Below are 26,348 nucleotides of genomic sequence, written 5' to 3'. Positions count from 1 at the left end.
TCCTTGCATAATTCGGGCAACTAACATACAGCAGCTTTCCTATAAAGCCAAATTTCACAAGAATTCCTGTTAATGATGCATATTCATTTTACTTTCCTGTCTTTTTTGAATGATAAATACTCATCCCTCCTCTTCTAGGCATTCTCATTAATCTGTTTGTCAACAAATTAAATGCTATTATCTTACCAATGCTATTGTTTCCAACTGCCTAAGTGCTCTGGTGCCTCCCCATGCACTCTGAACATGAGGATGCTGAATGTTCATTAATACAGAGTTTATACTCCAAACAAGACATAAAACTGAGCCAAGAAAAGATTTGTGACGTGGCAGCTGTGGGTGCCCACTGCTGTGAGTTTTTAGGAGATACCCTAGAATGGTTTGGAGGGAAAAGCACTTTGTTTAGACAATCCAGAATGCTAAAAGGAGGGGGATTTGCCATTTATCACCAATCAGAACCTCTCTTATGTTCTGCTCTGGTGAGACCCCACCTGGAATACTGTGTCCAGCTCTGGAGTCCTCAGCACAGAAAAGACATGGACCTGTTGGAACAGGTCCAGAGGAGAAACACAAAAATGATCAGAGGGATGGAACACCTTTCCTATGAGGACAGGCTGAGAGAGTTGGGCTGAAAAGAAGGCTCCGGGGAGACGTTACTGCAGCCTTTCAGTACTTAAAGGGGCTACAGGAAAGATGGGGACAGACTTTATAGCAGGATCTGTTGCGATAGGACAAGGGGTAGTGGTTTTGAACTAAAAGAGAGTAGACTCAGACTAGATATAAGGAAGAAATTTTTTATAATGAGGGTGGTGAAACACTGGCACAGGTTGCCCAGAGAGGTGGTAGATGCCCCAACCCTGGAAACATTCAAGGTCAGGTTGGACGGGGCTCTGAGCAACCTGATCTGGTTGATGATGTCCCTGCTCAGTGCAGGCTGGGTTGGACTAGGTGACCTTTAAAGGTCCCTTCCAACCCAAACTATTCTATGATTCTGTGCTGAGGAAAGACTTAAACACTGATTTCTCCATTTGGATGAGTGCTTCACCTGCTAGGGTTGGAAAAATAATCCTCATGGCTACTACTGAGCCCATAGTGTCTGGAAATGCAGTTTGGAGAGAGCCTGGCTGTGGCCCTGGATCAGAGTCGGCCTCAAGCCTCTCTGTGGGTCCCCATTTATGCCAAGGCAGAGATCAGGACATGTAACAGAGCGTGAAAGTCAAACAGTGAGGCACTGTGCAAGTTTAGGCACTGCCAGAGTCAGCTGGTATCTGAGCATGATTCAAGGATGTTAATTTTGGACTTCATCACTGAAATTCCACCTATGTCCTGCTTCAGATTCATGCCTTTCTGGATCTATTCCCCTGTGCCCTCATCAGAGCCAGGTCAATCTGATGAACTGCTCAGTGATTCAGCCTGCACTAACTTTAAGAGCTAAGTTCTTTTGCCATCTTTCAGGAGACAATCCTGAAATAAGTAGTGCTTCACCATATCAAACTAAGGCTTTGGTGACTAAAGTTTTTCTTAAGTACTGCACTGATTCTCTGTTCTAAACTAGCTGCTGAGATCCAAAGGCAAATCTTTTTTATGGCAGGCTTTTCTTGGTTATCAACTTTAACCTCAGGAAAGACTCAACAGTTCTGGAGTCAGGTACAGTAAGAGAAAGCTTGGGATGCAAGTTGAAGTCATGTAAGAAATAAGATAAAAATTAAATTGTGAAAATAAATGTGTACAACAAACAACTGGGAAGTCAGATTTCATGTAATATTTCCGGTTTGATACTCTTTGCCCTCTGGCTGTGTGTTCCTAGCACAGAAGAGTACTCACTCAGCAACTGTGCCACCACAGCTGCATGCTGTAAGAAAACTCATTGCAGTTCTCAAAAGTTGCTTTGCCTTGCTGTCTTCATTATTAAAAAAAAAAAAAGGAAAGGGAAAAAGGCTTTAGGGAAGTAAGGGAAGCTCAGCAGGTGTCTCAGGAACATCAAAACTAAAATATCTTCAGTATCCTCATATGTTTTCTTTACCTGCCTTGGCTGGTTGGCTATTACACACAATAATTATTTTCACTATGGAAAAGAAGTGCTTCTAGCTGTGTGCCATGTGTTCTGTTTTTCTGAATGTTCCTGGCATTGTCCCCTGGCCTATCATTATTAACTTCATGTTCCATTAATTTTACTCATCTTCCTACTAGCCAAGAAACCTTCAGCACCCACGGAAGAATTAGAAGATGCCAGCCTGCCAGCATCTGAAGACAGTCCACAAGCCTTACTTGTATCTGAATCCACAGATTCCCCCCAGAAACAGACAGAAAGAAACCCAGCACAGCTTCCCAGCCCTCCGTTGCTCCCAGGTCCACCCAAGGCAATCTCCAAAGTCACAAAGAGCGTAACAGGTCAGTCATTACTGGTCAGTAAAGACTGCCCCATCCTTTATGTGTTGTTCGCCTACATGGCACAGTGTATAATTGTTTTTCTTACATCCTTTTTTAAGCCTATTGCCACAAACTGCTGTGAATCAGGCTAGTTATATTGGGTGAACAGAATGCTAATGATTTCCATGAACTGAGGTGTCCGGTTGCCTGATAACAATGCACTAATCTTTGTACTTCATATATTTATCTGAATCTTTCAGGGGATTATTTGTTGCGAGTGTATTGCACTAAACACACGTAAAACAAATCGAACCAACTGCAAACATCTGCTGAATCAGATGCTCGTATCAATATGCCATAAAACACAAGGAAGATTTAAATGTTTTCATTACCTAGACTCCTGCTGGATAACAGTACAACAGCCAAAATGAAGTTCAAGTCAATAGGTTCTGCAGAGGTCGCTGTCTGAATGGTTTGCTCTCTAGGGTAGGTTTAAACTAGAGCTATGAAATCTGGTCTAGTTACACAGAACACACATAAGTGATACACCTGGCTCTCACAAATCAATCCTCCATGCCAGACTTCATTGAATGTTTCAAGAGCAATTCCTCTGGGCCTGATTTTCTAATGTATTGCCAATGTTGTTACATTTTCCAACATTCTGGCACTGCAGAAAGGGTGTTAAAGTGAATATGATTTTAGTTTGTTCCAATTTTAGGGCCCCTACATATGGTAAAAGCAGTTAAAAGGGCCTTATTGCAAATTAGAATCAAGTCCTGACATCTAAATGTCAGACCTGTTGGATATTTAGACTTTTAAATGACAGCCATTAGCTCAGCCCTGATTTGCATCCACACTCATCTACTGGCACAATGAATAGGGCTTTCAGTCACCAGGAAACAAAATATCAGAGGGGCATTGTGATCTGACCACTGGGGTGCATAGACAATATTGAGGTTTTCAGTCTTTTTGAGGAGAATTACAAGTATTTGTTTCCCATGAAAAATATCCATATTTTGTCCATGCTTAAAAGCTGTAAGAGTTTATGTGGGAGCTGGATTCAAAATAGTATCACAATGCTCCTTGGGAGCTGCTGTTCAGATTGTTTCAACATTCTGTGCTATAGGTCAGGCTTTAGCCTGCTCCTTCCACCTTGCAACATGAACAGGCACAATCAGGACACCCCTTTGACTTCACTCAACTGAGGAGGCGGCCATGCTCTGCATGGGATGTAGGCTATTTGGAAAACCTGACCCATAGAGGGTAACGAGATTACAGCTCCACCAGGCACTTCACAGCATTTTGAGTCTAAATATTTTGCTGCTTAACCAAATCTATTCCTGTAACATCTAAGATATTCTGAGTTTTGGTATTTCATTCTCATCTAAATTTTCCACAAAGAACAACTCTTCGTTCTCAATGACTCCAATAACTATAGATACGTTTTCAATAGTAATTATACATTTGTTTATTTTTTTGTGGATGTGAAAGCAGTGGTAAGTTAAGACTAAACAAATACTGTCAATGAGTGTAAGGGAATACAAATGTATGGGGAGAGAGAAAGAACAATTGTGAAAGAAAAGGAGATGAAGAGGTTGAAAAGCTCTTTTGTGTTTAGTTTTCCGCCCCTTAACAATGTTAGAGATGCTTTTAGCAGAGGAGTGAGGAATAAGCCAAGCACCAATTAATCACAGAGAGAGGGGGAACAGGGCAAGGTGCCAAGACATCACTTTGCAAGATTATTCACTAAACAGCTGTCATTAGGACAAATAAGGTGTGATCTAAGGGAACTCTCAACTCCCAATATTGGCCCAAGCTGCAATGAGGGCAAAATTGGCCCTTGACCTGTTCCAGGAACAAGCAGGTATAAAGATAAAACAAAGTCTCCTCCCTTCCTGCTTTAGGGTTGAGCTGAACCCAGGGTTCTTGGTGTGAGAAAACACGGACACTCTCTCTCACTGTGAAGTGGTATAAACTGACTTAAGAAGTGGGTTTTTTCGTCTTCTCAGGCCATGATTTAATGGGCAATGACCGATCATAAAAGTAGCACATAATCAAAATCCCTTGAGTGCCCAAAAGTCATATTTGCTTAGCAGAGGTTGGCTGTCTCCTGGCTGCAGCAACCATTGTGATCAGTGCAGGAGGAGCTCAGGGGTGAGAAGGTGTCTCATTGCCAAGACATTGCACATTGGGCACCTAGACACTTGAAGAAATGCCCTTGTGCTTTCAGACCTTTCAGATTTTAAATAGGGTAACTTTTAGACTAGCCTGACCCCTGTCTCCTGGATGCACAGAGAGATGAATGAAGCTCTGGCCACTGGTTAGGGTTTTGGGTTGGAGGGAGAGAAATGTGAAAAAATGCCTTCCAAAAATGAAAAAAAATAATGTTAGACCTTTCTTAGAATAAGAGAGAAGATTTTATTGTTGATACAACTCTCCTCATTGAAGGATACTCTCCTCCTCACCTCACAAATGTGAAGAAGAGACCAGGCTTAGTGTTGTCACTCTCAAATTTTTGATGTTTGGTTTTGGTTATAGCTACAGGAGTTCTTCCTCCTACTTGTGCTTTTGCTGTTTTCCTCAGTAATTCTGTCCTCCAACCTCCAGATGCCCAGCTCTGTTTCAGCACTACCCTTATAGAGCTGTACCAGATTTCCAACAGTGAACTTAAGAAAAGGCATGTAGTTGGTAACCGTTACGCAGGATGCTGGGTCTGAGAGGAAATATTTAATAACCAAAGTTAATATTCAAACCTACTTTTATCCTCTCCAGTTTTCTAGTAAGTTACCCTGCTAATAGGAACCAAGTCCTTTTTACATGGGTACTTCAGGACAATAATGCTGGCTTGAGCAGAATTTTTTCTCTGCTATGAACTGGAGGCTTTATCTCAAGAGTAAATGAAAAAAGTAAAAAAGATCTGTGAAAACAAGTTTGTACAAAAGCTGTACAAGCTGTGTCAGTTTAAATTCCTGTTTAAAACACTAGGTGGCAACAAAAGAAAATAAATACTCTTGTGTCATGAAGTCGTATTGCCTTTTTAGACCCAGACTGAGCTATTGGTGTGAGCAACAATATATGCCAGAGGCTTGGGATGGAGATAGGGGAAAGAGGAAGAGAACTGCAGAACAGAAAAACTAATCAACATCTTTTTTGGGCCAGATGTTCAGTTATCTTAGGAATGTGAAACTATCAATTTACAACAAGGGAAATGTCCACTGTGTTCTGGACTCAGGTGCTAGAGATATGTGTGTATCAAAGTCTAATTTCCTACAAAATGCTTACATTGCATAAAAAGTATCTGAATCTGGGGGCAAAAAAAGATTAAATTTCTCCACCCTTCTTTTTTCTTCTTAGTGCTCAATACCACATCTTTCATTTGGATTTAATTTGGCAAGTTTTGTTATGTGAACATTATCCTCATATTATAATGATTTTGGCATTTCCTCAACTGGCATATGAAAGACAGAGGTCTAAAGCTGTGAAGCAATCACAGAGGAGCAGATAATAGACACTGGTACATTTTGTCCTGATTGAGAACCACAGTGCATAAATTTTAATATGGTCCGCCAGAGTCCAGCAGAGAAAGTGCTAGATTGGACAGCCGCCGCAGTACAAACCATTGGTGGTTAGGAGGAACAGTACTGGCAATCAAGAATGCATTGGTGGGCTGGGAAAAAGGAGAATCTGATACTGTGGGAAAGAGGGGAAATGGGGGAGGCATCTATTTTGCCACTTCAAATATCTAGATCTGTGTAGTATGAGCCTTTTGAATTCAGATAGTTATTCATCTTAAGCAGTTACCTCCTAGCAAGAACAAAACATCACCATTTTCCTCTGTTCAACACAATCAGTTAATTTCAGTGCAGACTCTGTGTGCAAAAGAGTAAGAAGCATTGCACAACATCTCACCCGTTTGTGTTTTGACAGCAGGAAGTGAAATAGATGACCCAGCCATGAAATCTCCTCCTTCCACCATCCTGAAGAATTATGTCATTGTTGGTTCCTCCCAAATCTCAGGACAAGCTGCTCTCTTCCATCCCTCTGGCCAGAAAAGTTCAGATCCCCATGTCAGAGGACAGGTAACAACGCCAACCGGTTCCCCTCACCTGGCTGCCGTCCACCTGCCTTTACCTCCCAGCAGAGTCATCGAAGAACTCCACAGGGCTCTGGCCACCAAACACCGGCAGGACAGGTACCTTGGCTATAGGGGTGCATGAGGAGAGTCATTCCACTAAATAATTTTTCTTGGTAAATGTTCCCACCCTGTTATTAGCATTTTATTTACTCCTACAGCTTGGGTTTGCCTCCCTCTTGATGTCATGATGTCCTCTTGATGTCTTGAACATCTACCTCTGGTTAAAGTGCTTAATTTGGCAGTTACTTCAAAGTATGTTCTTCCTTTTAAGGAGACTACTGTGACAAGGAAGTAGGTTTTCAAACAGGTAGAATAATTTGATAATCCTTGACTTATTGCAAAAGAAAATCTCCCCACAAGATAGCAAGTTAGAGTAGCTAAGGCATATCCTGCTCTAAATATCAGTACTCTACATATGAGAAATGCTACTATTTCAGTATACGTCTCTTGGCTTATGCATGAACATATGCGGTATCCATTTTTAAGACAAATGCTTGTGTGGGAGTACACTGGGTCCTTTGTCTGGTTTTCATTATAAGCCCTCCTGTGTATTAGAGGAGGACAGAGATAACCTTTAACATCATAGAACTTTGGAGTTAAGTTGGTAACATTTCTCAATTCCATAACAGCTGTTGTCATGGGGAATAGATTCATATGATATTATTTCCAGGCACTGTTAAACCTTTGTCATAATCATAAAATATCAGAATGGTAATATTTCATGCCATGTATGTTTTACATTAGAAAGACGTGCTGTGTGGTTTTTTTAATCAGTACAGTATAGAATTGTGGCTATATATCAAAGAAATACATCAGTCACCGCCGTTCTGGACCTTATTTTTATGACAGAGATAGGAAAGCCGATCCACGTTAGCCATTCTCAACACAGTCTTGAAAATGCCATCCCATGTTGTCCCATGTTGAACTCTGCCCTGGCCTTTACAAGCTACAAGAGATTTTGCTCATTTTCATATAACAATAAGTTCCTACTGTGGAAATAAATCAGTCTTTTGTAAAATCTGGGCTGTGCACCTTCCACCCACAGCTTCCACGGAAGAGAAAGCAAAGGCTCTCCAAAAAAAAGAGTGGATGTCCGTCCATCCAGAACATCTAGCATTGAGCGCAACAAAGAAAAGGAGAACTCCCTGAATTACAGCAGTGATTCAGAAAATAAGCGGAACTCAGTTAAAGAGTCTGATGAGAACAAAGAAAACATGATCATGAACTCAGAGCTCAAGGAAGACTCTGGTTTTTATCAGGATGAGGAAGTTTTGAATGACTCCATTATTTCTGGTAAGGAAAGTCACTTATATTATAAAGATATACTATTGTTGCCTAACGGAACGCTCTAAACGAGGCAGCATGCAACAGACAACACTGAGCAGCATAAATTCCTCTATTGTCACATCAAGTTTTTCAAGGAATCCTGGTGAAAAGCTAAAGTTAAATTTGAGTCATAGTGATTGTGATCATGTTTGTCTTGGTAGGTACTGCATACTAAGATGACGTTTAGAGTTATGTGATAAGTCAATGTATCCATATGCTTCACCCTTTCGGTTACTTATGTACCCTTTGTACCATGATATATGAATGGCAGCACTTGCAGACACATCTCACTGTCAGTAGGCAAAGCCTTCTGTGTAGTCGGTGCCAATGCTGTGGATGTTTTGGAAGCATCCCATTTTAGGACTGTTATTGCAGTGAAGTAATGGTATAGTGAAAAGGGGAAAAGGCCAATGAGTCTAGGAAGGACAAACATCCACAAAAAATATCTTGAAGAAAGTTGCTTTCCATTTGGCCCATTTTACCCTTTCTTGAGACATATGGGGAATGCATTGTATAATCCTGAGCAATTATTTAAGTGGGCTTTGGCAAAATAATCAGCTCTCATTAGAAAATTTATTTTTCATTCAAGCTTTTAATGTTTTCCATGTCAGCAAGACAAAGATTCAGTCTGAAATGAACCCTTCAATCTCTTCATCAATGTATTAAAAGAAGGCAGGCAGAAAAAAATTAATCAAAAAATAATTGTTATAACAGATGAAGGATGAATTTTAAAAGGTGCCTATTAGAAAGTATAAGGCAGCAGACAGGACACATGAGTTCTGCTCCTGTGTCTTAAGACACCTAGTAACAGAATAGACTACTGAGATAGGACAAAATAAAAGAGAATCCCTTGCATAATTGCTGTGCATTTAAGGATAACTTAAAAAATAAAAATCACCTTTTAAGTTCTATCTATTTTTTTTTACTATGTGTTGTATAAAAGTGATCTCCTTTGGTATAAATTCTAAGAGCTAGAGGCAGCCAGGAAAAATATATGTTATCCCCTACTAGTAAAAAAAAAAAATCTGAATCTTTTACTGTTGAAGATGAACACTCTATATATTTAACAAATAATTATTCACTGTCTGTGAAGATGGAAATTATGATGATAGAAGGACATTGGTTATTGTACAAATTTCAGTGATATCTAGAAGCAGCTCTTGGCTTTCCACAGTAAGTGTTAGAGTTCTGAAAATTTTCTGCTTACTACAGTTGAACAACTGTGTTATCGTGTTTGTGATGGCTTAAGAATCGTTTAAAAGCAGCAAGTTTTATAGGGCAATATTAGGCCAACTGAGATGGTGAGAAAAACAGACCTCTTTCAAAGATATTTTGGCTTTATTGTATCTGCAACATTGCTGTTGCTCAGCATAGAAGATAATGAAATATGCCATTTGAAATATTTGCTACACAACATGAAATAAAAAGAATTCAGACTGAGCAGAAAACTTTTTCTCCTTAACTATATAATTTGATTTAAGAAAATACTAAGTGTATGGATAAATCTTACTTCACACAACGGCTTATGTACTGGGCATGATTGGTCATGTATTATGACTGGGTAGGGCATGCCTGCTAGAAATTTAGAAAAACAATATCGGATAGTAGAAAAATTATTAAATACATTTTTGAATAATATGTGAGTACTACAAAGATGTAAAAGCTTCATGAAAAAGCTTATAGGACTATTTGGTAAATATAATGAGGTGGGGCTGATACATTCTTGAATGTTTTAGTGAGTAAGATTAATGGCCCAAATTTAAAACGTCAAGGGCCAGAACTACACACAGACTTGCTTCCCCAGTTCTCATGATGGCGTCCTAGTAATAGAAGTGCATATCTAGACAGCCAGTTAGATACCTTATCTGAAAGGCTGAAAACTCATGTTTTTTATGAAATTAGGTAATGTGGTGATTATATACAGATTAGTATTTACCTGCAGATGTACACCAAGGGCAAAGGGAGCAAACAAAGACGGTTTATCATTTAATAAAGAGGCTCCAGATATGACTGCAACCCCCTTTTCCATGCAAAACACTTTCCAACTTCAACAAAAATAATTTTTGGGAAGAATTTTCTTTGTTTGTACCTACACATCCTTCTTCCTTGTAATTAATTTATCTCACTCTTTGGCATTCAAGTCTCTTCACAACTAAACTTCAGTCTCTATACCAAGAAACCATTTTATTTAAAATGGCTGAAGGTCATTGTGGACATTGCAGGTTGTAAATGTGCCTTTACAGAAGACCTAACTTCTTGTACAAGCCTGGTGCTTGCTCTGTTGGTGTTTAAGTTCAGGGACATTTTAGGGGCACAACAAAAACACAGGCTATGTAAAATTTCAGCTGTTTGATGTCTAAGGAGGCTGCCATGGATGGGTACTGGGCAAGCTGGGCAACACAGCCACTTAAACCACACAAGTCCTGGTGTGGGGTGATAATAACCTCAGCCCCTCAGGAGACAACAGCTTTGGGAATGTGACTGCTGCCCATTTACTCAGAGCAAGATGGGACATAAGCAAGGCGTTTCTGGTCTTGACACTGGGTGGCACTGCTTGTGCCAGCATTCATTCAAATGCACCCGTCTGCATTTCAGAAAGGAACGAGAGATGCAGTAGTGACAGGGATAGCACCAGAATAATGCCCTGAAAAGCTCCACATTCTTTCTAGTTTAAAAAATCTGGGCTGATTTGCAAATCAGGAGGTAAAACTATCCATTAATCTGGAGTTGCTTTACGATTAGTGTACTGCCTTATTACATCACCAGCTTTGTCAATGCCAGTGCGATGCAGAACAGTGCATCAGTGCAACAGCCCCGTGGTTACAGGGAGATTGGTACAGGTCACAGATAACTCTGGAAAAAGTCAGGAATTGTACCTTGGCCTTTCATTAGCACCCTACTCAATAAATCATTCTTTGAAACCTCTAAAAACACAAGGTAAGACAGTAGTCTTGTGTATGAGTTTAAAAAATAATGTAACTAGCATGTAGCCCACAACTGATAACTAGTGCAAGCAATGTCTTTCCATCAGTGTGCAGTATTAAGATTTGCCTTTTGCTTGATAGAAAGAACACTAAACATACAGGAAATTAAATGTCATGATTCAACTGAATTAAAACAGGAACTTTTGTCAGGAACCTGCAGACCAAGCATGAAAAGGGTGTGAATTTTCAAAGCCTTTATTGTTGACCTAGTTGAGCTGCCATAAATCATAAATCAGCCACAGCCAAGATCCTGACTGAGATAGCTTGGTTGTGGGGCAGACCAGCATTGAACATGCTTTATTGACTAGGAAAAATAACCCTTAGGAAGAAAATACTTAAATAAGGGTTCACTTTCTACTGAGATAGTGATCAGGAAGGAATTTGCCTTAGGGTGCTGAAAATGGATGTGGGGCAAACTAGTTTGGGGTTTTATTTCCTCTTTGTTCTCTGGTTTTGTTTTGTTTATTTGTCTATTAATTCTGAAATATCAGATATGGGTTTCTGCAGCAGGTGGACTAACAGAACTGGCCATCAGTGGGCCGGTCAAGATGAAAACATGAATTATACAGTGTTTCCCAACACGTCTTCCTGAAGGGGGTAACATCATCTCCATCTTTTCACTTTGTAGGACACGTATTATTTTTCAGGAATTAACCCAATTGGTCAGGCAAGGGGAATGGCTCCTTAGACTAGCAGATGAGTTTAATCCAGATCTCTTGCATTTTTATTTGGTGAAATACCCTAAAGATTAATCAGTACCCAGTGCATATGGACCATGGGAGTGGCTATAGCATAAGCCTTTTAGAAATCCAGACATCTGGATGAAGTGAGCACAGCTTATCCTGAGTGGGTTATATGCTCTCCGCTCCTCTAATACAACAGCAGGATTTGGGTTAAAGTTGAGATTTTTCAGATATGATTTGTGTTTTTAATTTCACAAAGTAGTAGACTTTTTCTAAGTGTACAGCAGAGCAGCCTGGGAGCAGTCAAGGCCCTGAAGAGCAGCTTCATTTTACTTTGTTTCAAGCAAAATATTGCATTGTTCTGTCTCACTTTGAAATACAAGCCTCTAGGGCATACACTGAGCTAGCTTCAGCCAATGTCTCCACATCAGCTTCAAAACCTGACTTCTTGCAAAAAGGTCCAGTGTTGTAACTGCAAAGCGTCGGTTTCAGCTGACCTTCAATGAGATGAGGGATAGCAGAAAATGAGCCCTGACCTCATCTGAGCAAATAATCACTGTGATTCAATTCAAAGATTAGGTATAGTATGGTATGGCAAGTAGTTTTATACAGCTTGAAGGGTGGAGGGAGAGTCCTACATGCTCATACGTTAGCTGTCACCAATGAATGGGAGAACTAACAGTTTAGGGTGCCTCTCCAAAAAAAGTGTTTACTACATATGTAGAGCTTCCTTGTTTCCTCCTAAGCAGTTCTGGACAGAGACGTATGCATGTGCTGTATAGCGTCTGCATATATTGCTTTCAGTGCACCCAAGATGCACTGCAAATGCACTACGCAGATGGCCAGCACATGGGCGGACGTCTATCGTGGTCTGGAGACAGGGGGCTTAATGTGCATGCGCAGTCTTCCGCAGCAATCTCCTGACATGACCAGATTCCTCTTACCGCCTGTTTAAAATTTGCAGGTGAAAATGAGAACGTGTTCAGGGATACCCGGGAGTTTGCTAGCCCCAAATGTGCTTCAGATTGTTTCCAGAAGGAATTCTGTTGGTTCCTATGCTGTACGGATCGAGCACTGCAAACGCCCACTCTGCACCCACTCCCAGTGTGGTGGAGGCTTGAAAAACCTTGACAGAGTCCCAAGTCTGTGGTTTTGTGAGCCAAATGTTTCTGATGGAGTCATATATTCAGTTAGCAGAAGGCTCTGTGTGGCATCAGCCAAATCATTTAACTTCTTTACCCATCTGTTAAATGTATACCTACTACTTCACAGAGGGCTGAGTGGCTTAATTTAATTAATGTTTCCAACAGACTTGGAAAGAATCAGGAGGAAGGTGCTAAACAAGGGCACAGCTTTTAGACTGTAAGTGGGGTTTTGAGCTGATTATGGTTTCAAAAAAGTTTAATTTTAGACCACTGCAACTATCAAGAGATCGCACAGGGAAACCATAACTACTCTCTGCCCCAATCTTCCCAACATGTATGTGTGGATGCGGAATAGACTCTTCCTCTTTGCATAAAGAAATTCAAGATCAATAATGATAATAATAATGTAGGTCCACAGATCCCTAGCATATAAACCCCCAATATTTGGGAATCAGAATCTATTTAGGATTTAGAATCTTGCCAACCTCCAGAGCATCCTTTAAAAAATAGACTTTAATCCTATCTCAAATGCCAAACAAAAATACCAATTAAATGTCATTTTCTTCAAAAATGAGGTGACCTTTTGTAGAAAAGGTGAAGCATTAAATTAAAAAAACCCCTTTAAAGTAAAAAGGAACCAAAACAAAATAACCTCCTATTATACACCATGCTCCCAAGATGAAGCAAATACAAAGATTTAACTGTAGTTCCTATGTACCCTGACAATACTCTAAACACCATCTGACTGGCACTACTTCACAATGATAATTTTCACACTCCACTAAAGCCCTGGACTGGACACCAGAAAAGCCGGTACAGCACAGTAGTAGTGTGCAGAGATCTGGTGTAAATTTACTTGCTTTAGAAGAGTGCAGTCTTAGTAAGACTCAGCAGCTCTCTGGTTTTGATAGCACTTCCCTCTCCTTCCCCCCCCATCATAAGCAAGCTATTCCTCATCAGATACGGACATCACCTCAGACTTTCAGTCTGCATTTGAAAATAAAGATGGCTTTCTACTTTACAGCCATTTTATTGCGTACCTTTCCAAACACATGGCAAAATGGTTTTATAAGCTCAGGAGTCCAATTTTCATGTTTAGCATGCTGAAGTCTAAAGAGTTACACCAGAGTTACGGAAACACCTAAGCTCAAACACAGTTCCCTGTAAGAGGGAAAGGAAAGGATGCTTCTAATGTCATTAGAAGGGCAGCATCAAGGACTCATCATCCAGCACACGGAAGAGCAGTGGACTCCTACTCAGAACAGTTGCTGCATGTTCTCCTTTGAACAGTTCTTTTGTAATGGCAATGTATTAGGTTGTCTAGTTTAATGGAAAACATGTGTTATTCTGTTTTTACAATAAGCAGAAGAGGTCATGCAATTACAGTAAGTATTTGTGTCTCTTACTGCCCGAATGCCCAATCAAGTTGCCAGCATTCTGCAAATTCTCCTAAAACTTGGTCTTTTCTTTCATTCCTTGGAATATTTGCCCCTGTTCTCTTCAGAGGGCAAGGCCTAATGTCAAGAGTATAGTATTGATTGCTAAATGAAATTCTGTTATGACACATGGTCACACTGGACAGGATGTAGACATACATAATGGCTCATATTTAGCATTAGTCACACATGGGGTCTGATCACAATTCTGATTTTCTAATTTCTAATGCCAGAAATCCAAAACAACATTTTATATATGTGTGTGTGCACACACATGCATACATACACACATGCCAAGCAGCAACTTTGATGGTTTCAGTCACCTTTATCTATTTCTGGTTATACCTGATGACCCAGAGAGGAAGGTTTACATGTCCTGGCCACTCCAGCCACTGAGCAATCCAGTCCTTCTGCAAAGGACTAAATGGTTCAGGAAATAGGGATTGCTCTGGGCTATAGGGATGCTCAGAGGACTGTGGCAAGATGCACAGCCTTTTACTTCTAAACTAGTGATATGAATCATGTCTCAGCTGCAAACAATTTTCACCTGACAGCACTGCTTGCTTATAATGGATAACAAAGATAACAGATGAATATGATCCTTCTGCGTTTGTAAGCAGTTTTGTGTCTGAGCCCTGCACAACTGTAGTGCTACTTACTTATATTAACGTATACAACTGCTCTTTGCACACTAACCTACAGATCAGTGTCACTCTGTAGGTTTCCTGCTTTTCATATGTTCAGGTTTCATCTCCAGGAGCTGTCTTTCTAATAACTTTCTTTTCAATGCACGTCCCAGGTACTTTGCCAAGAAAATGCAAGAAAGAACTGCTGGCAGTAAAACTACGAAACAGACCAAGTAAGCAGGAGCTGGAAGACAGAAATATTTTCCCAAGGAGGACAGATGAGGAAAGACAGGAAATCCGGCAGCAAATTGAAATGAAACTCTCAAAGTAAGTCTATCTAAGAACAGGGAGGAACATCCCTTTACAATGCAGCGTCCTCTGAGTACTGTCAGATGAGACAGTCACCCACCCCCAAGTCCATTTCCTGCACTGAATCATACACAAACTAATATAGCACATTTTCAGCTGTCCATCAGCCACACAAAAGAATTCTTAACTCCCTCTTTGGTCAGGATTCCCTTGATTTCAATAAAAGACAAAACAGAAGTTAATGTGGGAGACAAAATTTTGCCAAATCTACCTGCAGCTCCACTGACACAATCAAGATTTTGAAGTCCTCCAGAAATGCTAGTGCTTTAACAAAAATAATACTATAATTATTTATTAACCTGATTTTACTTTGTCAGCACTAGCTGAATTTGAGGAAAAAGGCAATTGTTATGGCTGTGTATTTACTTGAACAAGGGAAAGCTGCTGTATGCATTGGTGGCTGTATTTCTGCTTTAAGGAAGAAGCAATTTCAGCAGCATTGCCCTCACATGGGTAAGGTGTTTGTGTAAGTTCAGCTGCAGGGATGGCAGGGATGGTCTGGTTTTGATCAGTAACCAGGGCAACAGGGTAGAGTTATGAGAGAAATAGCATTACTGTGGCATGTAGCCTAAAGCAAAGATTTAAGGTAACTGTGAGGCTCAGACTGCACCATTTGGATTTTGTGTGTGTTTTTTTAAGAGCTACATTTGGATATCTGCAAACATGAATATTTTAGATGAGACAAAGTGGATTGTTAAATAATCTGTGCTGCGCCTGCCCACACTGGGATGGTGAGCACTGCTCGCCGCCAAAATGCTTGGAATCAAATTGAGAAACATGAATGGAAGTTCATTTTCAAGGCTTATTAAATATTAAATATCTCAAGCCTCTCCTGAAAGAAACATTTATTGATATTTAGACTAGCTCATTCATGTGTGTGCATTTGATTAAATCTTACCTCAGGGGACAGGGAATGAGATGCACGCATATGGATCAGAGCACAAGTCCTAATGGACCAGAGTTAATGGAGGAAAACATGACTGCCATCACCACACTTACCCTCAGCTAAGAAATGAGCTGCTGAGTGAACACGGATGAGATTTTTGGGTGCACTTCACGATGCCCCTGCAATGTTGGAGATGGAGTAATCACCTTCCTCCAGTCTCAGTGATTGCTGTGTGTTCTTTATAGCATGGTAGCACTCTGTACCCAGAGGAGAGCAGTGCATTGTGTCAGTGATTGCACAAGACAGAGCAGGTGACTGTCCCTGTCACTAAAAACATGTACATCCCATAGAAGTAGAAAATATCACATTACAATTTACATTAAGTTCCAAGAGTTACAGGCAGAGAAAATCATAGATGTACCATATTAACACCTATCGTCTTAGGAAGAAAATTGTCACGGACCTTGACCATGGCCTTGATCATCCTGACCTTGCAAGCCTTGTGTATTCATTTCAGGGAAATACTTCAAGGTGCACTCCGATATTGTTAACTCCAGTATTTTGGCCAGTCAATTGCTCATGAAATGTCTTCGTAGGTTAGGAGCCCAATTTTATGTGGTTTCCACCCCACTGCATCCCTAAAACCAAGTTCAACCATCAATGAGTATTCACTGAGTGACAGGATTATCTCATATCCAGCCACACCTCTTATTGCTGAAATGCCTGGAAGGTCACATCTCTTTTCAATACAGCCTGACTTCTCTTAGCATGAAAGGTCTAATAGAATTGCAGCTTCAGTGGGTATAACTACAGACTTTATCCCTTTCTTTTCATATACCATTTAGTTTGCTTAATAATGAGCCTAAAGAATTATTTTAAAGGAGGCATACCTAAAGTCAAGTGTCAGTTCAAGGACTTAAAAAGGAAACTGCTCTACTGGTGAAGAAAAGGGCTGGTCATTACTAGGAAATGTACTGTCTATATGGAAATTCAGTGAAGGAAGCCTCCATACTGTCTGCTGTGGTCTTATGGAACAATCTGTGGTGCAGGCCATTAGTCTCATTGGTAATGTGTAGAGGATGGCTAAAAGCCATCTTTGTTCCAAGTGCTGGAAGACAGGCTTTCATTTAGCTCCTTCCTCCTGGAACATGGAAGATTCAGCACATCTTGGGGAACAGACGGTGCAGAGATTGCTGGAATAGCCAGGAATGGCAAAACAGATTGGAAGCAATCTCCCACACAACTTTCAGCACATATGTGCACTGGCAGAGCTCAGCTCAGCTCTTAACTCATCCACCAGAATAGAACATGACCGTGCAAACAAGCTCAGGTGGTGGATGCAGGCAGGAAAATATTTACAACAGGAAGAGAACGTATGTGTAAAAAAAAAAAAAAAAACCTCCAAAGTAAAAATGGGTACTGGTAAAGGCCAAAGTGACAAAGCCCTAGAGATATCTCTCTGGAGTTTCTGACTGGGACTGACTAGGTCTCACCCCACAAAACCCAGACCACCCCAGAGTCCCCACTCAGAGCACAACCTGGCAGTAGCGTGGAAATGTAACCACACTGGGAAGAGTGAAATACTTGGATGAGATTTTGAGGTCTTTAAATTAATTCATTTTACTGGTATTTGTGCAGCATAGTCTCTTTGTGATAACTTGGAAGTTTATAGCTAAGGGACGTACTGCTAAGCGTTCAGGTGTGAGGTACTGACTGGGATATGGGATCCAACAGAAATGCCCGTTCTCTGTATGACTTTGCCGCTACCTATGCAGATAAGAGCACGTTGCTTCTGCTGCACTACTAGTAACACTTTGATAACAGCAATGAGACTTGCCAGCTCATTTATGAATCCACATGTATCATCATGCTGTAGACCTGTACTTCAGCACAAAAGAATAATGTATGGGCAGATTACTGAGCAGTTATCTGATGGCTGTCTGCATAAGAATGGCAAGTAAACAGGCAGTGGCTTTCAAGATCACTATTTTTCAGCACACTTGTAGGGATTTGAAAGTCTATAGCTGTCTAGCAAATTGCCTCAGTGCCACAGCTAACACAGCCTAGCTCTGTACTCTGGAGGGAAAGCTGTGCTGATGTACGAAATGCGCAAAACATACCGATTAATAGTGTTTATGTAACTTCAAAAATGGAGAGACAAAAGAATAACATTTTCAAAACCACTGTATTTTTAAATTGATCCTAATTGTAATACATTTCAACAGTAGTTGTGAACCTGCTGAGAAAACCAACTCTCTGCTATCATGCTGATGAGTGTTAATGCAGTCAAAGCTAAAATCCCTATTTTTCTTCACTTTCCCACTCTTTTGATCTCAAAAGAGAGATTGAGAAATTCTGTTATATCTTTTGGGCCAGATTCTACTTTTACAGCAGTGCAAGTCCACTGACTTCAGATTTATTACTGACTGTCAGCAGCGTGAGTACAGATTCAAGTATTCATTTATGTGCTTGCTGCTTTTGAAAAGTGTATTTCCCATATTTCATACTCCCAGCCAATTTAGTCTACCACTTGTTGCCGTGGAAACATGCATTTCTCCCTCCCCCTCCATCCTAAATGGCAGTATTCCATTCTCCCCAGAATTCCCTTTCCAGTAGTGTTTCTCTTACTAATTCATGCATCCCCAGTGCCCCAGGCCATGGTGTGCACTTGCAATATCCGACTGTGCATTAGGCAACAGGGGTCCCAACAGGTCTTGGTTCCCATTATTATATGTTCGGAGTGCAGATAATAAGCCCTCAATGGAATTCAATGAATTGAGAGCTCTTTGTGTCAAGAGGCAGAAAAGACATTTGCAAGTACGATTATTTGCAATAACTGCTTTCTGCTTTACAAACTCACTTTGTTCTAGAAGGGGTTTTAACTGAAACCTGGGGGAGGAAAATAGTTGCTAGACTGAAGAGTGACGCAGAAAAAGATTGTTTAATTAGATTTGATATCTGACTGTTTAGAAAGTTAGTGTTTGAACTGCCTGGGTGGCTGGTACTTCTCAAGTATGCCTTGTATAACCACAGTTAAAGACACTCCATTATTACTTAATGTTTCAGTGAAAACATGAATTCCCGGAAAAGATTATACTTGTAATTTTCACTTCATGTTCTGTTTCACCTCCTTGAATATTTACATAAGTAGACACGATGCATTGAGCGGCACTTAAAAGATTATGGAAACAGGAATTCAGGTACAGAAATGTGGGCATCAAAGGAGTCAGACAGGAAGAATGATGGTTTTGTGGACATAGAGCGGAACCAAAACTCCAACACCTAAACCTGATCTTTACCACATTGAAAATCTTGGCATGGGTAAGTGGATCATGCTGGGGCAAGGTTTCTTGGCAATGTAAAGTGAAAAGGAGGTATCTTTATTCAGTACTTTACTACATCTGGAAATCTGTAGCTCTAGTGCTGCCCTGAGGTTCTTGGAAAGGCATTTTGAGTTGACTTCCCCAGAAACTGCAGACGTAGCTAAATGCACACCCAGATTAGACCCTGGTTTGTACCTCAGCCTCACGTAACAGAGCGTGAAGTTCACAGTGCTGCTGGAGACAGAACAATACCAAGCAAACAGCACTTCAGATTTGCAGCCTAAAAGCAGAAAGCGTGACAGTTCAACACAGAGCAATCATAAAGGAAAATTTTACCTACTGACAAAACAAAAGCTGTCCCCTGTTTCCCAAGAACGGCATGTCCATTGCCACTTCCTCACAGAAATGTCTCAGTGCAGATTTGTTCACTGAAAAAGCATTGGCCCTCCAGACCGATGGGGATTCAGTGGGAAATTGGGCTGAATCCACAGAATTTTGGGGATTATTTTATTTGATTTCAACCAAAAGAGGGGTGTGTGTGCAGCATACAAACTACTAGTAGCCCTAATACAGAAATTAAGTAGATACTGAACTGAACCCAGTTTAGAGACTAGCATAAATTCACCTGGAGATTATCAGGGTTTTTTGATGAAGCTTCGACTGTGCTCAAACTCCCACTTACTGAACTAGAAATCAGGGAATTGCCCTGATTTCAGAAGGCTGGGAAGACTTGACACAGATTTATTCCAGAGACAGAAAGGCAGGGGCAGGCACAAAGAAAAGATCAAGCTGTCACCGCTAATTAGCTGTGTATAATTTAATGCATTTCTTTCTTATTTGGTAGGAATCATCCAGGTAACCTTGTCACTGATGCTAAAAATAACCCCAGCAAGCACAGCGTGGGCGTCTGTGAAAGCCTCAGCTCCTCACATGAGACGGGAACTATATATAGAGCTACAATTTAATTCTGTGGGCATGTGTGTACGCCGAGGGAGTCTCCCGTTCTCCTTGCTCTGCACTAGACAGCAAGACGAGATGCTGGCAGCAGGGACCAGCTGGGGGGCTGCTGTTGGAGATTTGTGTGTGGATGCAGTATTTTATTAACAGCTTGCACAGTGCCAGAGTGCTTTTTAAACCTGGTGCTGTGTGAGGATTTGGGATTTTTTTCATGTTTTGTCCCTTTTCCATTATGGGCTCAGCTTTTCAGGCTACAGAAAAGAAAAATACGGCGGGGGATGGGGGGGAAGGATTGGAAGAATGGGGGAGGTGCAAGTGAGAGCTGAGATTTTTGAAGCTGCCTCCAGGATTTAGATGTCTGGACCCCATAGGCATTAATATTTCCTATGCCCTTCCTTGATGTCAGGCCGTGACACACAGTTGGAAACCCTGTTACGTACCCAGTAACAGCACTGGCCTTACAGTCAAGGAGCTGAGGTTTAGTGTCTGCTGCCAGAGTTACTCTGAGACAGTCTTCAAGGATAAAAATCAGGGAGGAAAGGGAGAAAGCTCAAGTTTTGTTAACGTCTCCAAGCAATGAGTCAGTTTAGCCTCCTGTTTATGGGGCTTTTCAGGCCCAAGGGAGCTGCAGCACAGTTCAAATACATGTATTAGAAGCAGTTCAAGTACATCTGTACATGCCATACCTTGACTACCCTGTCCCTTTCTCTTAAGGACTCTTAAGAGCTCTTGAGAAAAGTAGCCTTTGTTCCCTTTCATGTATTACACTTGCAAAAATAGAATGAACTTCACTAATGTGAATCCCTGGTCAGCAAATAATGAACCTAACCACCTTGAGCATGTGATCATAACAGATCCTCTGGACAGAAGCTTTTTTACCAGAGGTGCTTGCTTGCTTCAGTAATGAAGGAGAGTGCATGCACAATTAATTATGGAGCACCCTGTCAGGTCTGGGCAATAGCCATGATCTGCAGCTGAACCAGAAAGAGCAATTTGCTGTCTCAGACCAGCCCACAGCATGTTTGGCAAGAATTTTTGAACACACTAATTCATTTATAAAGGGTTGCAACAGAGAGGACTTAGTCCTGTGTGCTAGTTTTTGATTTGAACAACATGCACATGACTCAAAGCTGCTCTCAGTGCAGGTTTGTACTGCTGAGGATGCAGCATGCACCTGCTGTTGAAAACATTGGGTATTTACTTTGTGCAAACATGGGGAAGTGTCATTGCAGAGGGCAGTAACTTCTGCCTAGAGATGAAAGTTTCACATGTCCAGGGCACAGCTGATGAGAGATTGTCTTCTGGGAAGACACTAACTCCTTGCACTGCTCTGTTCTACTTCCTTGGCTCCAGTGTTGGGAATTCATAATCAAAACATGTTTTCCACGGCACAGTGAAGGCAAGGGGGCAGCAGGTCAATGCACAGCAGGGAAGGGAAGAGCAGAGCAGCAGGTGTAAACACAGAGAAATATCCAGGGCCGTTTCTGGGACACAGAGTCAATTCCTCGAATAGGTCTTCTGGTATAATTGGCACATGTGAAAATAGAAATTAAAAAAAAATCAGGGTTCAGAAAGCTGTGATGTATTACAAGGGACCATAATTACATAAATAAACTTGCAGGAAAATGGCTAAAGCAAGTGTAGTTAAATAAGGAAAAAACATTTTAGGGAAGAAAATAGTGCACTTGTTTTGTCCTGCAAAGCTGCCTACAAATAGCAGCATCTGTTCAGGGTCAGATCCTCTCTCAGAAACTAGGCATCTACACATGCCTGAAGATCTGGGCCCTAGGCCTGTAAAGCGACAAGCAGTCACAAAACAAAATGGAAATCTGCAGAAGGCCAGTAATGCTCTGTACGGCCTCACCTTACATTGGATTACGATTCAAGTCCTTAAACTAGTTTGGATCTGCAGCACAAGTAATTACAGAAAGAAATTAATTTAATTTAATTTTCAGAGTTTAATCAATAGGGACCAAAGTAAGATGCTCTGGTTGTCACGGCCATTTGTGCTGGTTTATGACAAAAACCTGACCAGAACAAGGTGCTGTAGCAGTTGACTGATAACCCAAGGGTTGAGCAGGGATTCAGGCATTCACGGGGACAGCCCTCACCATTTATGGGGATGGTCACTGTGTTACTGAGATTATTTAGGATTAGTTTTTTTGGTTTATGAAATTCAGGAAAAACATTTTATGCACTTAAAGCCAAGCACTTACTTCACTGTAGTTGAAACAGAAGCAAGATACGATGGACAGTGTGTATCTGGAAGACTATGAACTGATATAAGCAAAATCTCAGCCAGAAAGGGGTTTGGCTGCATGTTTTTCAGTTTTAACGTACTCAATTTCAGACTTGCCTTATATGCTTGAAAGCATATAAGAACAAAAGAGAGAGAGCAGGAGTTTTGGTGTGGTGTTGGTTCTCCTCCCCCACCCTCCTTTCAGACCTAACCAAACTTACATGCAGACTGGATATAAATGAGTTTCACCGGAACTGTTGCTGTGAATTGCCTGCAGAATACCTAAGCAGACAGAATTCACTTCTCCCACAAAATTTGTAGTGTGTCTTTTAGTCTGGGGAAGGGAAGAGACAAAGCTTCCTTACTACGCCATGTCACATTTTCACACACCATACCTGGAGGACATATGGCTAGCACTAGAGCAGTATGTTATCACTGATTTATGGGGCAGTGTTGTCAGATGAGTCATCTACACCTTTGTGTGAAGAACTAGAGCATGTTTTTGGACTCTCTTCCAAGAACTGGCTCACCACGTGTGATCCAAGGAAACTGCAATTCATACAGTGCAGTTGCTGGCCCTCCAAATACTACAGTTTCCTCCTCCTGCAGCTCTCAGCACAACTTCTGTAGCCTGGTTCATTCAAAATCTTACTTCCTCCCAGGAATCAGAGGCTTGGGCATGCTGCTTTCATATAGAAAAACTGGGTCAGTCTAGCACAGTTTCTACCTTTTTGAAATAACATTAAGAGAAGGCAAGGGGAGTGGAAAATGAAAAAAATAAATATTTAGAAAATAGGGAGTGGGGGAAGGAGAGAAACCAGGTCAGAACAGAAGGTCATTGTTTTTAATCAAACACTACTTAATAAATATTGTACAGTCGTATCAATTATTAAAATGTAGTTCTAGCTAAATCTTTTTTATTCCATTGCCTGTGCCCACTTGGCAAGCTGCAGCTGTATAATCAAGTCTTGTGGGGGTTCCTGTCTATTTGTGTAGCTTGGGAGCTACTTAGGTCAAGCAAAGCACCGCAAGTTTCCTCCAGTATCTGTTTTTCAGGATAATTAACTCATCCAAGTGGCCAGCACACTTCCTTGACCTCTCCTGACTCTGGAGAGTGTCTTTTTCCCTGGAAAGCACTCTCATTTTCTTTTTCTTTAGCTGTCACATGTAACACACCAAAAGACAAAAAAGGACTTCCAGATTTATCAATTCATGCTCAAGTTTTTATCCAGTGAAAGACAAAGAAACAGAGACCACCTTTGGAGGTTGAGGACCTCCTTCTGTGGAAGTCCACTTATGCAGAGGACTGTGTCAAGGCAACTAGGAAAGACACCTGCTTGAAGAACCAGCATGTTGGTAAAATCTGAGTCTTAAATTGCATCAGAAACAGGTTACTTCAGTTAGTCCATTGTTGTACAAAGATGTGACAGTTTTGTTGATACTATACAAAATACTACTCAGCCAAAAGATATACATCAGAATAAAACCATGAGTGCCTCACTGTTGAAAAAGAAGCCCTCAAAATCAAGACTACATAGCTCACAGATGAACAGCCATTGTCATTTACTTGAGATGATCATATTCATTAAGCAAATTAAATTCTGAATGAATTAATACTTCATTAGTTTTTCAGAAATAGTGTTAAAAAATAAAAAGCCAGGATCTCACAACAGTCTCTCCAGATAGCAGCTGGTCTATTGCACAGAGATCAGGCTAATTTGAGGGTGTCTGCAAAAGCCATATTCTGGCCAGGCTGCACTGCAGCCTTATTATTATAATTATCACAGGGAGTGGCTACAGTACTTCCAAATACCACCCAATAGGGGAAAAATCCTCCTTCTCAAGAAAAGGTTAAACAAACCAGTACTAATGTGGTAAGGAAAGTTATATTTATAGGCATCATGCAATTAAGTTTAAAGAAATCTTTTTGCAGCCTGTTTACAAAATAAGGGAAAAAGATAACAGAGAATGATAGGTGTGTGGAAATACCAAGCTTAGGTCTAACAAGAGCAGAAAGCTCAGGGTTAGCAGGGACTTTCTGGTGGACTAGAGGCCCAGCACTCAAATGCAGCATTACCTGTGACTTGCTGTGCATCAGCTGCAATGAAAAAAAACATGCTACAAAAGCCTAGAAATCTAGTGTATGATGGAGGTCATCTGCAGAGTCAAGGCCTGTTCTAGTTTTGATGAAGTCACTGCCACTTTACATTGCTCTGCTTAGCTAACCCCTATCCCAGCAGTCACGCAGCAGACAGAAAGCAACTCCAAGGAGACATGGATGTGGTAAAATTGAATCCTTTCCCAAGAACACACCACAGAGGTTTTCTGTTGCAGCCTTGCACTTTGACAGTAAAAGACAGTGTATGTTGTACCACAACAAATCATAGCAGTAATGTCAAAAGTAAATGTTCGGGTCAATAGGAAATGTTACATAATTAGATTCTTACATTTTATTCAATTGAGGAACCCAGATATCAAAAGCTCAGAATTTTCTGTCCTCACTAAAATGTGCCAGCAATTTCTATTTGGATTTACGCCACCATAGCTAAACACAGGATCCTAAACGTTTAGGATCATAAGGAGGATCACAAAAAGCTTTGAGGAAGAGCAGACGGAATATGAGGATGACATTTTTATATTCAAATCCTCTCTGCATTTTCATATAAGTTAGCCTGTTTGTAATGCTCAGTGTCACGCTTTGTGGCATCAAGTGACAAGTCATACTCCTCACACAGCCCAATTTAAAAACAGAAAAACAGTATCACTAAAATACCATTGCAGTGGGAAATGAATAAATCCCAGGAGGGTCTGCAAGTCTTGTTTTCCAGACAAGACACTTTGCCACATTTTCCTATTCTGTACAACAGAGAGAACTGTATGGGGCAGCTTTGCAGAGCACTATGAGATCTGCTGGTGAAATAACTACAAAATAGATGATCAGTCCTGTCGTTGTGACCAGGGGACTCACACTCCTACAGAGTGCTTGGGCCACATCTCTTGAGTTGTCAATGGAATTTCTCATTTCACTCTGCATGCTGATAGCGGGAACACTCTTTGCATTGAAAAATCAACAGATAACCTCAAGAGAAATTTTGAAAATAGCAAAAGATTAAAATAGATGGGAATGTAGTAAAGAGGCAGGATTCAGAGCATGCTGTGGGCAAAGGCTGTGTGGCTCTGGCCAGCCTTGGTTAATGACAGCATGAGGACAAGCTGTTGGTCTAGCTCTGTGCTGAAAAGTGCTGGGCTAACAATAGTGTGCACGAGAGAAACAGCAAATAGTACAACAGATGGTGCTATGCTATCTGAAGGCAGGGATATCCCATCCTTTTGGAGATGCTGTGTGGGTGAGTGACAGGCGAGAACTAGAAAGTACTTGCGTTGCCAGGGAGAGCGTTCCCAGAGAGATTCCTGCAATTTGACAGCAGGTGTGCAGTCATACATATGGTCCCAGCAGGGACTGTCTATCCCAGAAGCATTTGCAACTTTAGGAATCACTATAATTTAGTTTTTTTCTTTAGGGATTACACCAAGCCAAGAGTGCACTGCATTTTCCTTGATTTACTTCAGTAATTAAGAAAGCTGTTCCTTGGCATAAAGCCTGACGTTACAACCAGTTTGCAAAGTGCAGCGGCATGCCCCCTCCTGTCAGGGTTTGAAGCTGCTGGGTTAGTAGGCTTACACAGCTTGATACTGCCAGCGCCGGGGTAAATCCTTGCTGTTGCTTTGTGCAACACCTTGCAATGGCAAATATGCCTGCAGATGTTTATTTGTCACTTCACAAACTTTGCAGATTGCCAAAGGGTCCTTTATATACAAATACAGGTTGCAGGGAACAAGAGAAGTCTATTCTCCAGAGCTCACATTGCATG

The 26,348-nt window shown here is 41.0% G+C and overlaps 1 protein-coding gene across 2 annotated transcripts in view; it reads left to right on the top strand.

Annotated features, from left to right (window-relative positions):
• Positions 1 to 26,348, top strand: part of PHACTR3 (phosphatase and actin regulator 3) — a 115,075-nt gene that overhangs the window by 70,010 nt on the left and 18,717 nt on the right. Inside the window, exons 5-8 of one of the 2 annotated variants that reach the window (XM_074888309.1) lie at positions 2,188 to 2,388; positions 6,295 to 6,559; positions 7,548 to 7,795; positions 14,876 to 15,029. In XM_074888309.1, coding sequence (XP_074744410.1) covers positions 2,188 to 2,388; positions 6,295 to 6,559; positions 7,548 to 7,795; positions 14,876 to 15,029 — 868 coding nt within the window. The remainder of the gene's footprint in view (positions 1 to 2,187; positions 2,389 to 6,294; positions 6,560 to 7,547; positions 7,796 to 14,875; positions 15,030 to 26,348) is intronic. The other variant, XM_074888310.1, reaches the window with a different exon arrangement.

This window comes from Strix uralensis, chromosome 18 (genome assembly GCF_047716275.1).
Source record: "Strix uralensis isolate ZFMK-TIS-50842 chromosome 18, bStrUra1, whole genome shotgun sequence".
NCBI lineage: Eukaryota > Metazoa > Chordata > Aves > Strigiformes > Strigidae > Strix > Strix uralensis.
The sequence above is the reverse complement of the archived record's forward strand: the minus strand, read 5'-3'. Positions and strand labels throughout refer to the sequence as shown.